General features: G+C 52.6%; 1 protein-coding gene across 1 annotated transcript in view; it reads left to right on the top strand.

The window, feature by feature from the left end:
* myo10l3 (myosin X, like 3) overlaps positions 1–13347 on the top strand; it is a gene marked incomplete at its 5' end in the record, with an annotated part of 171151 nt that overhangs the window by 25362 nt on the left and 132442 nt on the right. The window contains 8 exon segments of the mRNA XM_045213050.1: positions 2438–2474; positions 2476–2535; positions 2538–2569; positions 4236–4269; positions 4271–4361; positions 4583–4604; positions 4606–4680; positions 5732–5747. Of these exon segments, the coding sequence (XP_045068985.1) occupies positions 2438–2474; positions 2476–2535; positions 2538–2569; positions 4236–4269; positions 4271–4361; positions 4583–4604; positions 4606–4680; positions 5732–5747 (367 nt within the window).

Raw genomic sequence — 13347 nt, 5'->3', positions numbered from 1 at the left:
TGTCTATCTCTAGTGGAGAGTCAGGAGCAGGGCTGACATATCTGTGTGTCTATCTCTAGTGGAGAGTCAGGGAGCAGGGCTGACATATCTGTGTGTCTATCTCTAGTGGAGAGTCAGGAGCAGAGGCTAACATATCTGTGTGTCTATCTCTAGTGGAGAGTCAGGAGCAGGGCTGACATATCTGTGTGTCTATCTCTAGTGGAGAGTCAGGAGCAGGGCTGTACATATCTGTGTGTCTATCTCTAGTGGAGAGTCAGGAGCAGGGCTGACATATCTGTGTGTCTATCTCTAGTGGAGAGTCAGGAGCAGGGGCTGACATATCTGTGTGCCTATCTCTAGTGGAGAGTCAGGAGCAGGGGCTGACATATCTGTGTGTCTATCTCTAGTGGAGAGTCAGGACAGGGCTGACATATCTGTGTGTCTATCTCTAGTGGAGAGTCAGGGCAGGGGCTGACATATCTGTGTGTCTATCTCTAGTGGAGAGTCAGGAGCAGGGCTGACATATCTGTGTGTGTATTCTCCTAGTGGAGAGTCAGGAGCAGGGGCTGACATATCTGTGTGTCTATCTCTAGTGGAGAGTCAGGAGCAGGGCTGACACTGTGTGTCTATCTCTAGTGGAGAGTCAGGAGCAGGGCTGACGATATCTGTGTGTTGTATCTCTAGTGGAGAAGTCAGGAGCAGGGCCCCACCGACATATCTGTGTCTATCTCTAGTGGAGAGTCAGGAGCAGGGGCTGACATATGTGTGTCTATCTCTAGTGGAGAGTCAGGAGCAGGGCTGACATATCTGTGTGTCTATCTCTAGTGAGAGTCAGAGCAGGGCTGACATATCTGTGTGGTCTATCTCTAGTGGAGAGTCAGAGCAGGGGCTGACATAGCTGTGTGTCTATCTCTAGTGGAGAGTCAGGAGCAGGGCTGACATATCTCTGTGTGTCTATCTCATTAGTGGAGAGTCAGGAGCAGGGCTGACATATCTGTGTGTCTATCTCTAGTGGAGAGTCAGAGCAGGGGCTGACCTTATCTGCGCTGTGTCTATCTCTAGTGGAGAGTCAGGAGCAGGCCTTACATATCTGTGTGTCTATTTAGTGTAGAGTCAGGAGCAGGAGCTGACTATATCTGTGTGTCTATCTCTATGTGTAGAGTCAGGAGCAGGGCTGACATATCTGTGTGTCTACATCTCAGTGGTAGAGTCAGGAGCAGGGGCTGACATATCTGTGTGTCTATCTCTAGTGGAGAGTCAGGAGCAGGGGCTGAGCATATCTGTGTGTCTATCTCTAGTGGAGAGTCAGGAGCAGGGCTGACATATCTGTGTGTCTATCTCTAGTGGAGAGTCAGGAGCAGGGCTGACATATCTGTGTGTCTATCTCTAGTGGAGAGTCAGGAGCAGGGCTGACATATCTGTGTGTCTATCTCTAGTGGAGAGTCAGGAGCAGGGCTGACATATCTGTGTGTCTATCTCTAGTGGAGAGTCAGGAGCAGGGGCTGACATATCTGTGTACTATCTCTAGTGGAGAGTCAGGAGCAGGGGCTGACATATCTGTGTGTCTATCTCTAGTGGAGAGTCAGGAGCAGGGCTGACATATCTGTGTGTGTATCTCTGGTGGGAGAGTCAGAGCTGGGCTGACATATCTGTGTGTGTATCTCTAGTGGAGAGTCAGGAGCAGGGGCTGACATATCTGTGTGTCTATCTAGTGGAGAGTCAGGAGCAGGGGCTGACATATCTGTGTGTCTATCTCTAGTGGAGAGTCAGGAGCAGGGCTGACATATCTGTGTGTCTATCTCCAGTGGAGAGTCAGGAGCAGGGCTGACATATCTGTGTGTCTATCTCTAGTGGAGAGTCAGGAGCAGGGCCGAGCATGTATCTGTGTGTCTATCTCTAGTGGAGAGTCAGGAGCAGGGGCTGACATATCTGTGTGTCTATCTCTAGTGGAGAGTCAGGAGCAGGGCTGACATATCTGTGTGTCTATCTCTAGTGGAGAGTCAGGAGCAGGGGCTGACATATCTGTGTGTCTATCTCTAGTGAGAGTCAGGAGCAGGGCTGAGCATATCTGTGTGTGTCTATCTCTAGTGGAGAGTCAGGAGCAGGGCTGACATATCTGTGTGTCTATCTCTAGTGGAGAGTCAGGAGCAGGGCTGACATATCTGTGTGTCTATCTCTAGTGGAGAGTCAGGAGCAGGGCTGACATATCTGTGTGTCTATCTCTAGTGGAGAGTCAGGAGCAGGGCTGACATATCGTGTGTCTATCTCTAGTGGAGAGTCAGGAGCAGGGGGCTGACATATCTGTGTGTCTATCTCTAGTGGAGAGTCAGGAGCAGGGCTGACATATCTGTGTGTCTATCTCTAGTGGAGAGTCAGAGCAGGGGCTGACATATCTGTGTGTCTTATCTCTAGTGGAGAGTCAGGAGCAGGGCTGACATATCTGTGTGTCTATCTCTAGTGGAGAGTCAGGAGCAGGGAAGACCGAGAGTACCAAGGCTGCTGCTCCAGTTCCTGTCTGTGATGTCACAGAAGTCCCTGGACACCCCCTCTGAGAGGACACCCACATGGAGCAGGCCATCGTACAGAGCAGGTAACCGATTGATTGATTCTACGGACATCCAGACCCATTACAGGTCTGTCTGATGGCCGGTCTGTCTGTCTGATGGCCGTCCCTGTCTGTCTGATGGCCGGTCTGTTTGTCTGATGGTCGGTCTGTCTGTCTGATGGCCGGTCTGTCTGTCTGATGGTCGGTCTGTTTGTCCGATGGCCGGCTCCTGTCGTCTGATGGCCGGGTCTGTCTGTCTGATGGTCGGTCTGTCTGTCTGATGGCCGTCTGTCTGTCTGATGGCCGTCTGTCTGTCTGATGGCCGGTCTGTCTGTCTGATGGCCGGTCTGTCTGTCTGATGGTCGGTCTGTCTGTCTGATGGCCGGTCTGTCTGTCTGATGGTCGGTCTGTCTGTCTGATGGCCGGTCTGTCTGTCTGATGGCCGGTCTGTCTGTCTGATGGCCGGTCTGTCTGTCTGATGGCCGGTCTGTCTGTCTGATGGCCGGTCTGTCTGTCTGATGGCCGGTCTGTCTGTCTGATGGCGGTCTCGTCTGTCTGATGGCCGTCTGTCTGTCTGATGGTCGGTCTGTCTGTCTGATGGCCGGTCTGTCTGTCTGATGGCCGGTCTGTCTGTCTGATGGCCGGTCTGTCTGTCTGATGGCCGGTCTGTCTGTCTGATGGTCGGTCTGTCTGTCTGATGGTCGGTCTGTCTGTCTGATGGTCGGTCTGTCTGTCTGATGGTCGGTCTGTCTGTCTGATGGCCGGTCTGTCTGTCTGATGGCCGGTCTGTCTGTCTGATGGCCGGTCTGTCCTGTCTGATGGTCGGGTCTGTCTGTTCTGATGGCCGGTCTGTCTGTCTGATGGTCGGTCTGTTTGTTCGATGGCCGTCTGTCTGTCTGATGGTCGGTCTGTCTGTCTGATGGTCGGTCTGTCTGTCTGATGGCCGGTCTGTCTGTCTGATGGCCGGTCTGTCTGTCTGATGGCCGGTCTGTCTGTCTGATGGTCGGTCTGTCTGTCTGATGGCCGGTCTGTCTTTCTGATGGCCGGTCTGTCTGTCTGATGGTCGGTCTGTCTGTCTGATGGTCGGTCTGTCTCTTGTTACGTTCCCCAGCAAGAAAACCAAAGATGTCGCTCAAACAGAAGAGGGAACTAACAGGTGGGGTTTTAGAAGGGGTTCAGAAAGACCCCTTAATGGGGGGGTCCACTGGAGGTCGACTAGCAACAACAACTGGGACCTAACAGACACCCACCATGAGACCCACCATGAGACCCACCATGAGACCCACTAAATTTGACCAAGAACAGGAAAATAAATTAAAAACCCCAAGCTGAAAGACAGGAAGTAAACCAACAAGTGGAGCAAAATGAAATCAGATAAAGAAAAGTTTTTCTAGAAATCAAAATGGGGAGAGACAACTAAAGGTGTTAACCTTCCACATCTATCAAGACAACTGGAGCACTGGGCCAGACACTCTTAAATATCACCTATGCCAGCACAGGTGAACCACCTTCCACTAATCCAGCAGGTGTAAAACCCAAAGCCTGTAACACTCTCTCTTCTCTCTCTCTCTCTCTCTCTCTCTCTCTCTCTCTCTCTCTCTCTCTCTCTCTCTCTCTCTCTCTCTCTCTCTCTCTCTCTCTCTCTCTCTCTCTCTCTCTCCTCTCTCTCTCTCTCCCTCTCTCCTCTCTCTCTCTTTTTCTCTCTCCTCAGCCCCATCATGGGGACGTTTGGGAATGCCAAGACGGGTGTACAACAACAACTCTTCACGCTTTGGGGAAGTTCATCCAGCTCACTTCTCCCAGAGTGGGAACATCCATGGAGGCTGCATCGTAGACTGTATCCCTATAACACTAACTCGTGTCTCACACACAAACACACACACACACATACCTTTTAACACTAACCGGACCTGACTTACTTGTGAAGCAAGTGGCCTCTTAGCACTGCCGATACGTGTAGCGATGTAATGGCCTGCTCTCAGGACCTGTAACGTCTGTATGGCTTTTAGAGATGAAATTATCTTTCCTGTCTGCTGTTTTCCTAACTCACACCTTTAGATTTACTTGAAAAGAACCGTGTAGAGACAGAACCCTGGAGAGAGGAACTATCATATCTTCTATGCTCTGCTGGCCGGGACAGACAAGGACTCACAGAGGTGAGACTCTTACACTAGAGGACAGTTACAACACACCAGAGATGGCACCACAGGTTCAAAAGTGGTGTAGCAAAATTCGTATGTCTTTTCTGGGGCCCTGGAGTTTTTCCTGATCTCATGACCTGGTCGGGTAAAACTCTGGGTCCTATTTGCAAAGCTATGGCAAAATGTTGTTATCATAGATAGCTTCCCTTTTCATCAGTGCTATGTCTATAGGGCTGGGGGTTTTCTCGTGCGGGTCATGTGGGAATTGGAAACACTCCTGGCTAAGGTGGATCAAACCCTTTCAAACTACCACAAACCTATTATTATTGTTATTATTCATTCTGAATCTGATATCAAAAAGAGCCAGAGACAACAACTTCCATGGACAACATACTCTGTAGTTTAGTGAACTACTATATCAGGGCTGGACAACATACTCTGTAGTTTAGTGAACTACTATATCAGGGCTGGACAACATACTCTGTAGTTTAGTGAACTACTATATCAGGGCTGGACAACTATACTCTGTAGTTTAGTGAACTACTTTGAGCAGGGCTGGACAAACATACTCTGTAGTTTAGTGAACTACTATAGCAGGGCTGGACAACATACTCTGTAGTTTAGTGAACTACTATATCAGGGCTGGACAACAATACTCTGTAGTTTAGTGAACTACTATAGCAGGGCTGGACAACATACTCTGTAGTTTAGTGAACTTCTATAGCAGGGGCTGGACAACATACTCTGTAGTTTAGTGAACTTCTATATGTCACGATCGTCTAATGAGGAGGACCCAAGGCGCAGCGTTGAAAGTGAACATAGTATTTATTAGACTGATCACACGATCAAAATAACTGACGAAAACGTGATGTCTCTGGTTACATAACCAAACCAAAATGAGAACAAGAAACCACAACACAAAGTGAAAAGACCGAGTAGTTAAATATGGCTCCCAATCAGAGACAACCAGCTGACACTCGTTGCCTCTGATTGGGAGTCATCAGGCCAACATAGATATACACAAACATAGACTAACACACCCTGGCTCAACAAACATAGCCCCCAGAGCCAGGGCGCGAACAGTACTCTCCCCAAAGCGGCGGACTCGACCGCGCCAAAAAACCTTCCACAACAGGGGGAGGGACCGGGTGGGCACTCCCGCCTCGGCGGCGGATCCGCCTCGGACATGACCTAGGCACGGGTTGTGCTGGACTGACGCGCGCACCCCTGGCTTGGTGCGTGAGGAGGAACGGGCGCACCAGGCTGACGCCACGCCCACCGTAGGCTTTTTCGTGAGCAGGGACCGGCGGACTGGGCTGGCCCACGCGCACCACCGACTTGGTCGCGGAGAGCAGGAACGGGCCGGACAGGGCTGACGAAACGCACCGCCAGACTTGGTGCGGGAGCAGAATGAGCCGAACCGGTTGGACGACGCCGCACCACTGACTTGTGCGGGGAGCTTGGATGGGCCGGACTGGGCTGGCGACACGCCACCACCGACTTGGTGCGGAGAGCAGGAACGGGCCACGGGTTGGACGACGCCGCGCACCACTGACTTGGTGCGGGGAGCAGGAATGATGGCCGGACCGGCTGACGACGCACACCACTGACTGGTGCGGGAGCAGGAATGGGCCGGACCCGGTGGACGACGCGCACCACTGACTTGGGGCGGGGAGCAGGAACGGGCCGGACCGTACTGGGGGACACACACCACTGGCCCTACGCAGGGATCAGGAATGGGCCGGACCGGACTGGTAACACACCCCAGCCTACCTCTCGCCGTGCCTCCACACTTTCCCTCTCCTCTGTGACCAGTGCTTCCCCCTTAACCTGGCGGCCTTCTCTGCCAACCCTCTGCACCACTCTATCCCGTACTCCTGCTGCCCGTCGTCCACGGCGTGAGCCCCCTAAAAATTTCTGGGCTTGTCTCTCCCCGTGGACGAGGCCTCCATGGTTCTCGTCCAATTCTCTCTCCACTTCTCGTAATTCCAGCCTTTCACCCGTCACGCTGCTTGGTCTGGTTCAGGTGGTTTATTCTGTCACGATCGCCTAATGAGGAGGGCCAGGCCTCCATCGTTCTCCTTGACTCTCACCCCACTGCTCCAAAGTCCAACCTCTCTCCCTCTTCTCTTGGCTTGGCCCAGTCGAGACTCTACTCCACTGCTCCCAAGTCCACCCTCTCTGCTCCTCACTAGGCTGCTTGGTCCAGTTCTGGTGGTTTCTTCTGTCACGATCGTCTAATGAGGGGAGGACCACGCAGCGTTGAAAGTAACATAGTATTTATTAGACTGATCACACGATCAAAATGAACTGACAAAACGTGATGTCTCTGGTTACAACCAAACCAAAATGAGAACAAGAAACCACAACACAAAGTGAAAAGACCGATAGTTAAATATGGCTCCCAATCAGAGACAACAGCTGACACTCGTTGCCTCTGATTGGGAGTCACTCAGGCCAACATAGATATACAAACATAGACTACACACCCTGGCTCAACATAACATAGTCCCCAGAGCCAGGCGGGACAGTACCCCCAAAGCGCGGACTCCGACCGCAAACAACCACAACAGGGGAGGGACCGGGTGGGCAACTCTCGGCAGCGGATCCGGCTCGGACATGACCTAGGCACGGGTTGTGCTGGACTGACGACGCGCACCCCTGGCTTGGTGCGTGAGGAGGAACGGGCCTTACCAGGCTGACGACGCCCACCGTAGGCTTGGTGCGTGGAGCAGGGACCGCCGGACTGGGCTGGCGACGCTCGCACCACCGACTTGGTGCGGAGAGCAGGAACGGGCCGGATAGGTGGACCAACGCACCACAGACTTGGTGCGGGGAGCGAATGAGCCGAACTCGGGCTGACCGACGCGCACCACTGACTTGGTGCGGGGAGCTCGGATGGGCCCGGACTGGCTGGCGACGCCGCACCACCGACCGGTGCGGAGAGCAGGAACGGCCAGACCGGGCTGACGACGCGCACCACTGACTTGGTGCGGGGGCAGAATGGGCCGGACCGGCTGACGACGACACCACTGACTGGCGCGGGAGCAGGAATGGGCCGGACCGGGCTGACCACGCACCACTGACTTGCGCGCAGGGAGCAGGAACGGCCGGACCGTACTGGGGACACACACCACTGGCCCTACGCAGGGATCAGGAACGGGCCGGACCGGACTGGTAACACACCCCAGTACCTCTCGCTTCGTGCCTCCACACTTTCCCTCTCCTCTGTGACCAGTGGCCCCCTTAACCTGGCGGCCTTCTCTGCCAACCCTCTCTGCACCACTCTATCCGTACTCCTGCTGCCCCGTCGTCACGCGTGAGCCCCCCTAAAAAATTTCTGGGCTTGTCTCTCCCCGTGGACCAGGGGCCTCCATGGTTCTCGTCCAATTCTCTCTCCACTTCTCGTAATTCCAGCCTTTCTCCTTCACACTGCTTGGTCTGGTTCAGGTGGTTTATTCTGTCACGATCGTCTAATGAGGAGGGCCAGGCCTCCATCGTTCTCGCCAGACTCTTACCCCACTGCTCCAAAGTCCAACCTCTCTCCTCTTCTCTTGGCTTGGCCCAGTCGAGACTCCTACTCCACTGCTCCCAAGTCCACCCTCTCTGCTCCCCTCACTAGGCTGCTTGGTCCAGTTCTGGTGGTTTCTTCTGCCGATCGTCTAATGAGGAGGACCAAGGCGCAAGCGTTAGTGAACATATTTTATTAGACTGATCACTACGATCAAAATAACTGGCGAAAACGTGATGTCTCTGGTTACATAACCAAACCAAAATGAGAACAAGAAACCACAACACAAAGTGAAAAGACCGATAGTTAAAAATGGCTCCCAATCAGAGACAACCAGCTGACACTCGTTGCCTCTGATTGGGAGTCACTCAGGCCAACATAGATATACAAACATGGGGACTACACACCTGGCTCAACATAACATAGTCCCCAGAGCCAGGGCGTGACAGTACTCCCCAAAGGCGCGGACTCCGACCGCCAAACAACATCCACAACAGGGAGGGACTGGGTGGGCACTCCGCCTCGGCGGCGGATCCGGCTCGCGACATGACCTAGGCACGGGTTGTGCTGGACTGACGACGACGCACTCCCTGGCTTGGTGCGTGGAGGAGGACGGGCCTTACCAGGCTGACGCCACCGTAGAGCTTGGTGCGTGGAGCAGGGACCGGCCGGACTGGGCTGTCGCGGCACCACCGACTTGGTGCGGAGAGCAGGAACGAGCCGGACAGGGCTGTGCCTAACGCACCACAGACTTGGTGCGGGAGCAGGAATGAGCCGAACCGGCTGACGACGCGCACACCACTGACTTGGTGCGGGAGCTTGGATGGGCCGGACTGGGCTGGCGACGCGCACCACCGACTTGGTGCGGAGAGCAGGAACGGCCCAGACCGGCTGACGACGCGCCACTGACTTGGTGCGGGGGAGCAGAATGGGCCGGACCGGCTGACGCACCACACCACTGACAGTGCGGGAGCAGAATGGGCCGGACCGGGCTGACGCGCGCACCACTGACTTGGGGCGGGGAGCAGGAAGCGGGCCGGACCGTACGTGGCCACACCACTGGCCCCTACGAGGGATCAGGAACGGGCCGGACCGGACTGGTAACACACCCCAGTACCTCTCGCCGTGCCTCCACACTTTCCCTCTCCTCTGTGACCAGTGGCCCCCTTAACCTGGCGGCCTTCTCTCCAACCCTCTGCACCACTCCTATCCCGTACTCCTGCTACCCTCGTCACGGCGACAACCCCTAAAAAATTTCTGGGCTTGTCTCTCCCCGTGGACCAGGCCTCCATGGTTCTCGTCAATTCTCTCCTCCACTTCTCGTAATTCCAGCCTTTCTCCTCGTCCGCTGCTTGGTCTGGTTCAGGTGGTTTATTCTGTCACGATCGTCTAATGAGGAGGGCCAGGCCTCCATCGTTCTCCGCCAGGGACTCTCACCCCCACTGCTCCAAAGTCCAACCTCTCTCCTCTTCTCTTGGCTTGGCCCAGTCGAGACTCCTACTCCACTGCTCCCAAGTCCACCCTCTCTGCTCCTCACTAGGCTGCTTGGTCCAGTTCTGGTGGTTTCTTCTGTCTCGATCGATCTAATGAGGAGGACCAAGGCGCAGCGTTGAAGTGAACATAGTATTTATTAGACTGATCACACGATCAAAATAACTGGCGAAACGTTATGTCTCTGGTTACATAGCAAACCAAAATGAGAACAAGAAACCACAACACAAAGTGAAAAGACCGATAGTTAAATATGGCTCCCAATCAGAGACAACCAGCTGACACTCGTTGCCTCTGATTGGGGAGTCACTCAGGCCAACATAGATATACAAACATAGACTAACACACCCTGGCTCAACATAACATAGTCCCCAGAGCCAGGGCGTGACAGTACTTCAAACGCGGACTCCGACCGCGCCAACTTCCACAACAGGGAGGGACCGGGTGGGCACTCCGCCTCGGCGGCGGATCCGGCTCCGGACATGACCTAGGCACGGGTTGTGCTGGACTGACGCCGCGCACCCCTGGCTTGGTGCGTGGAGGAGGAATGGGCCTTACCAGGCTGGCGACGCCCACCGTAGGCTTGTGCGTGGAGCAGGACCGGGCCGGACTGGGCTGTCGACGCGCACCACCGACTTGGTGCGGAGAGCAGGAACGGGCCGGACAGGGCTGACGAAACGCACCACAGACTTGGTGCGGGGAGCAGGAATGAGCCGAACCGGGCTGACACGCGCACCTACTGACTTGGTGCGGGGAGCTTGGATGGGCCGGACTGGGCTGGCGAGCAACCACCGACTTGGTGCGGAGAGCAGGAACGGGCCAGACCGGCTGACGACGCGCACTCACTGACTTGGTGCGTGGAGCAGGAATGGGCCGACCGGGCTGACGCACACCACTGACTTGGTGCGGGGAGCAGGAATGGGCCGGACCGGGCTGACGACGCGCACCACTGACTTGGGGCGGGGAGCAGGAACGGGCCGGACCGTACCGGGGACACACCCACTGGCCCTACGCAGGGATCAGGAACGGGCCGGACCGGACTGGTAACACACCCCCAGTACCTCTCGCCGTGCCTCCACACTTTCCCTCTCCTCTGTGACCAGTGGCCCCCTTAACCTGGCGGCCTTCTCTGCCAACCCTCTGCACCCTCTATCCCGTACTCCTGCTGCCCCATCGTCCACGGCGTGAGGCCCCCCCTAAAAAATTTCTGGGCTTGTCTCTCCCCCGTGCACCAGGGCCTCCATGGTTCTCGTCCAATTCCTCTCTCCACTTCTCGTAATTCCAGCCTTTCTCCTCGTCACGCTGCTTGGTCTGGTTCAGGTGGTTTATTCTGTCACGATCGTCTAATGAGGAAGATCAAGGCGCTAGCGTTGAAAGTGAACATAGTATTTATTAGACTGATCACCGATCAAAATAACTGACGCAAAACGTTGATGTCTCTGTTACATAACCAAACCAAAATGAGAACAAGAAACCACAACACAAAGTGAAAAGACCGATAGTTAAATATGGCTCCGGATCAGAGACAACCAGCTGATACTCGTTGCCTCTGATTGGGAGTCCTCAAAGCCAACATAGATATACAAAACATAGACTACACACCCTGGCTCAACATAACATAGTCCCCAGAGCCAGGGCGTGACACTATATCAGGCTGGACAACAACTCTGTAGTTTAGTGAACTACTATATCAGGGCTGGACAACATACTCTGTAGTTTAGTGAACTACTATATCAGGGCTGGACAACATACTCTGTAGTTTAGTGAACTACTATATCAGGCTGGACAACATACTCTGTAGTTTAGTGGACTACTATATCAGGGCTGGACAACATACTCTGTAGTTTAGTGAACTACTATATCAGGGGCTGGACAACATACTCTGTAGTTTATTGAACTACTATATCAGGCTGGACAACATACCTCTCTGTAGTTTAGTGAACTACTATAGCAGGGCTGACAACTTATACTCTGTAGTTTAGTGAACTACTATATCAGGGCGTGACAAAATACTCTGTAGTTTAGTGAACTACTATACTAGGCGTGACAAAATACTCTGTAGTTTAGTGAACTACATATATCAGGGCGTGACAAAATACTCTGTAGTTTAGTGAACTCACTACAGCAGGGCTGGACAACATACTCTGTAGTTTTAGTGAACTCTACTATATCAGGGCGTGACAAAATACTCTGTAGTTTAGTGAACTACTACAGCAGGGCTGGACAACATACTCTGTAGTTTCCAGTGAACTACTACAGCAGGGCTGGACAACATACTCTGTAGTTTAGTGAACTACTATAGCAGGGCTGGACAACATACTCTGTAGTTTAGTGAACTACTATATCAGGACGTGACAAAATACTCTGTAGTTTAGTGAACTACTCAAGCAGGGCTGGACAACATACTCTTTGGTTTAGTGAACTACTACAGCAGGGCTGGACAACATACTCTGTAGTTTTAGTGAACTACTATAGCAGGGCTGGACAACATACTCTGTAGTTTAGTGAACTACTACAGCAGGGCTGGACAACATACTCTGTAGTTTAGTGAACTACTATAGAGCAGGGCTGGACAACATACTCTGTAGTTTAGTGAACTACTACAGCGGCTGAGACAACATACTCTGTAGTTTAGTGAACTACTACAGCAGGGCTGGACAACATACTCTTATTTAGTGAACTACATAGCAGGGCTGGACAACATACTCTGTAGTTTAGGGTGAACTACTACAGCAGGGCTGGACAACATACTCTGTAGTTTAGTGAACTACTATAGCAGGGCTGGACAACATACTCTGTAGTTTAGTGAACTACTACAGCGGGCTGGACAATATACTCTGTAGTTTAGTGAACTACTACAGCAGGGCTGGACAACATACTCTGTAGTTTAGTGAACTACTACAGCGGCTGGACAACATACTCTGTAGTTTAGTGAACTACTATAGCAGGGCTGGACAACATACTCTGTAGTTTAGTGAACTACTACAGCAGGGCTGAACAACATACTCTGTAGTTTAGCTGAACTACTATAGCAGGGCTGGACAACATACTCTGTAGTTTAGTGAACTGCTACAGCAGGGCTGGACAAACATACTCTGTAGTTTAGTGGAACTACTATATCAGGGCTGGACAACATACTCTGTAGTTTAGTGAACTACTAGTAGCAGGCTGGACAACATACTCTGTAGATTTAAAGTGAACTACTATATCAGGGCTGGACAACATACTCTGTAGTTTAGTGAACTACTACTAGCAGGGCTGAACAACATACTCTGTAGTTTAGTGAACTACTACAGCAGGGCTGGACAACATACTCTGTAGTTTAGTGGAACTACTATATCAGGGCTGGACAACATACTCTGTAGTTTAGTGAACTACTATAGCAGGGCTGGACAACATACTCTGTAGTTTTAGTGAACTACTATATCAGGGCTGGACAACATACTCTGTAGTTTAGTGAACTACTATATCAGGGCTGGACAACATACTCTGGAGTTTAGTGAACTACTACAGCAGGGCTGGACAACATACTCTGTAGTTTAGTGAACTACTACAGCAGGGCTGGACAGCATACTCTGTAGTTTAGTGAACTACTATATCTCGTGGCTGGACAACATACTCTGTAGTTTAGTGAACTACTATGCAGGGCTGGACAACATACTCTGTAGTTTAGTGAACTG

This window comes from Coregonus clupeaformis, unplaced genomic scaffold (genome assembly GCF_020615455.1).
Source record: "Coregonus clupeaformis isolate EN_2021a unplaced genomic scaffold, ASM2061545v1 scaf0075, whole genome shotgun sequence".
In the NCBI taxonomy this organism is placed as follows: Eukaryota; Metazoa; Chordata; class Actinopteri; order Salmoniformes; family Salmonidae; genus Coregonus; species Coregonus clupeaformis.
Note: the sequence above shows the minus strand (reverse complement) of the source record. Positions and strands in the feature narration are given on the sequence as shown.